General features: G+C 44.7%; 1 protein-coding gene across 2 annotated transcripts in view; it reads right to left on the bottom strand.

Annotated features, from left to right (window-relative positions):
* Positions 1-3,311, bottom strand: part of CGNL1 (cingulin like 1) — a 179,240-nt gene that overhangs the window by 28,800 nt on the left and 147,129 nt on the right. For both annotated transcript variants that reach the window (XM_003784377.3, XM_023510144.1), the window contains exons 11-12: positions 2,357-2,509; positions 1,336-1,506 (exon numbers count right to left, since the gene is read on the bottom strand). In XM_003784377.3, coding sequence (XP_003784425.1) covers positions 1,336-1,506; positions 2,357-2,509 — 324 coding nt within the window. The remainder of the gene's footprint in view (positions 1-1,335; positions 1,507-2,356; positions 2,510-3,311) is intronic.

Below are 3,311 nucleotides of genomic sequence, written 5' to 3'. Positions count from 1 at the left end.
GAGGTTGCTGTGAGCTGTGATGCCATAGCCCTCTACCCAGGGGGACAGCTTGAGGCTCTGTCTCAAAAAAAAAAAAAAAAAAAAAGAAATCAAAACAGACCAGGTGTTTGTTGGTATTCTGGAAAATATCTGAATCCCTCCACCCCTCTGTGGTAGAAATGAATGTGATTTTTTTTTAATGCCAAAGAGAACTGTGATGTTAGTGTGCTAATTTCAGTTCTTACTTGAAGTTCTGCATCATATGACTCCAGAGTGGGCAGGGATCTATTATCAGGGTCCTTTCAGAAATGTTTTAGACGTCTGTAATAAATATCCATTGTTCTTTTACACAGCTTCAGCACTGACTCACGGGTGACTATTCTTTGATCATCAAAGAAATTAAAAGTCTGTTTTCTAAAGAAAAACCTGTTTTCCTGTGGAATCTTAGTGCTCTTGGCATCATACATGAAAAAAAAAAATCAGCCTTTAATTAAAGAAAGGGAAACTGACATTAAGTGCCCAGGATAGACAGACCCTCTGCTAGCCAGTCTCACATGTAATCTTGTTTAATTATAAAGTCACTAATGTTTCATGTGTTTTTAAGGAGGTAGAAACAGATGCTCAGAAAACTGGGATAACTTATTCAAGGTCATCCAGCTGGCAAGAGCTGCAACTGGAAATCAGCATACACTGTACTCCTATTTTAGAGGCTCCAGCTTTTCATTAAAACAATCAAAAACATTCCCTTTATTTTTTGTTTTCAGTTCTTTAGAGGTCAAAACTAAAGGCAGCAAACATTTGGGTTTCTTTGCTCTATTACTCTTAAATATAAAACTAAAAATATGTTTTAATCATTTCAGTCCTCATAAATTCCTGAGGATTTCTTTTAGTCTCCATTATTGTTCTGAAACTCTTATGCACCACTCCCACTCTAATAAAAGTCTGTATTTTCAAAAACGAATGGCCAAAAAAAAAAAAGTTGGTTCCTATAATCCTTGTTCTAGGATTAAATTAAAACTTGAAAGCAGATAAATCATTTGGACACAGCCAGGCATATCACCGCTGCTCCATAAATGGCTGCTAGACATTTTTAGGCAGAAAATTTTAGATTAATCAAGAAGATAGATAAGATAAAATTGTGTCCATTTTACTTTAGAGTCAGTGGGCCCTTCGTGTCTTGGAATGCCATTTGCTGTGCAACCGTCCTGAGGGTTTAAGGGGGAAAGGATCACCCATCACAGCTGTCTCACGAATCTACCAAATTTACCGCCAAGTCCCTCCCAGAAGAGCTTCCAAGCGGCTGGAAGGACCCTGGGAATGAAGGACGGAGGAGGAACTTCTCTGGCCAGGCCTTACCTCCTCCTGCATTTTCACCATTGTCAGTCGGGACTTTTCTGCCTCCAGGGTTTTCTCCTTCAACTGCCTTTGCATTTCTGCAAGCTCCCTGCGGTTTTTTTCCTTGTACTCATCCAGCTGGTTCTGCAGCTCCAGGGTTGAGGTGCGGGAGGCTTCAACAATATCGGCCATCTGGAAGAAGGGACAGGGATGTGAGCCCACCCTGCCAGGCCCCACCTGAGACGGGGGAGCTGGGTTTGCATCCCATTTCCACACGGAACGCAGCTCCTCTTCTGCAGCTTTTCCACAGCCTCCTCAGAGACTGCCAAGCCCCTGGGCCTGGGCTGGGGGTGCTCGGCCCCTCTGACTTGGAGGTAGCTGAAGGAGTGAGCTAGACACACAGTCCTGGGCTGATGTCCCTGCTTCGATACCTACGGGTATATGACTGAGGCACGTCCTTAACCTCTCTGGGCCTCAGCTTTGCCCTAACTGGAAATAAATGAAATCACATCTACTTTACAGACTTGTTATCAGAATTAAAACCATACACAGACAGATAGAGTTCCAGTTAGAAACAAAAATAGCTAGTAAAGTGCTTGACCCATAATAGGTGCCAGAAAACGGGCCCCCACAATACGGGGAGCCCATCAGCTTTGTGCCTTTCTCCTTCTGGGTATTCTGGGCTTTAGGACTCCCTTCCACACTCCTGGACAAGTAAGACAGATGGAAATGCACCGAGACTCTGCACAGAGACCAGTTGCTGAGCCAGGTGACACTGGTTAAGCCTGCATGTACACGCTGGGCCTCTTGTGCTAACTGTTAGAAGGTGATTTTGGTGCCCGGACTCCAGAGGGTGCAGGCATTTACTTTCTCTAGCCTAATTTCTCTATATCTGGGATTCTCATCAACTCCAAAGAGCTGCTCCAGGGGGTCTGCAAATCCCTGACACATTCGTGCTTAGACCCACCTGCAGGTTCCCAGGTCTTCACCACATTGTCAAGGGAACTGAGTCCTGCCCCCTCCTTCCTCCCCAATGCCTCACCTCTTTCTGCAGCTTCTCTATGGTCTTGTCTAGGTGCCACCGCTCGCTCTCCATCTCGTTCTTCAGCCTTCTCAACTGCTCCTTCTGCTCAGTCTCATTGTTCAGCTTCTCCGACAGCTGCTTCTGCTCCTGGGTGATCCGAACCAGATTCTTCTGCAAAGGGCAGGGAGAGGACAGTGCAGTCGCCTACCTGCCAGGCAGCCACAGGAATGGGTGGCAGAGGGGATTTCCTGGCCATGCCACCAAGCAATGAGGCCTGTCACATCAGTGATAAGAGAAAAGATCAAAATAAAGCCAGGACAGAGACACAGGGACACTTCTGGCTCTGACACCCGGGGAATGAAAAGGGAAGTTCACATAACCACAAACAACCACAGGAATGAAGGGACGTACAAAGGATGCATTACAGAAACACACGGCCAAGGCTGCTGGCGCTGTGACTTCAGGATAGGGTCTGAGAATCTTAATGTTCATCCTTGAAAATTGAGGTAAAGTTCTACATTAGGCCAACCTAAACCTACTTAGCAATTTATATCCTGTGATATTGGCACTGCAACTAACATTCTAGAATCCACTCTGCTATGGAGATGCTTCTTACAGTTGGAATAGCTAAAAATATTCCTATAAAGAAAGAAAGAAAACACTGTCCCAAAGGGCAAAGGTTCATTCAGTTGGGAGAGGGAGCTGCAATGCACAGAACCCATCAGTTGGGCTCCAACACAGATGAAAGGAATTTGGAAATCCACAGGTTGATGAACTGAATGAACAGAAGATGTTACATAGAAGAGACACTGGTGAGAAAAAATACACAAGGGGGGGTTTTTAGTCAATCAGCACCAAGTACTAGTGCCTATTATTATCTAATAAAATGCAACCATTGTGGGTACAATGTTCTCCCTGGTTCCCCTCATATATTCACACAGACTAATGTCCATTATGTAAAACCATATACAAT

This window comes from Otolemur garnettii, unplaced genomic scaffold (genome assembly GCF_000181295.1).
Source record: "Otolemur garnettii isolate 467f Iridium unplaced genomic scaffold, OtoGar3 scaffold00011, whole genome shotgun sequence".
Lineage (NCBI taxonomy): Eukaryota > Metazoa > Chordata > Mammalia > Primates > Galagidae > Otolemur > Otolemur garnettii.
Note: the sequence above shows the minus strand (reverse complement) of the source record. Positions and strands in the feature narration are given on the sequence as shown.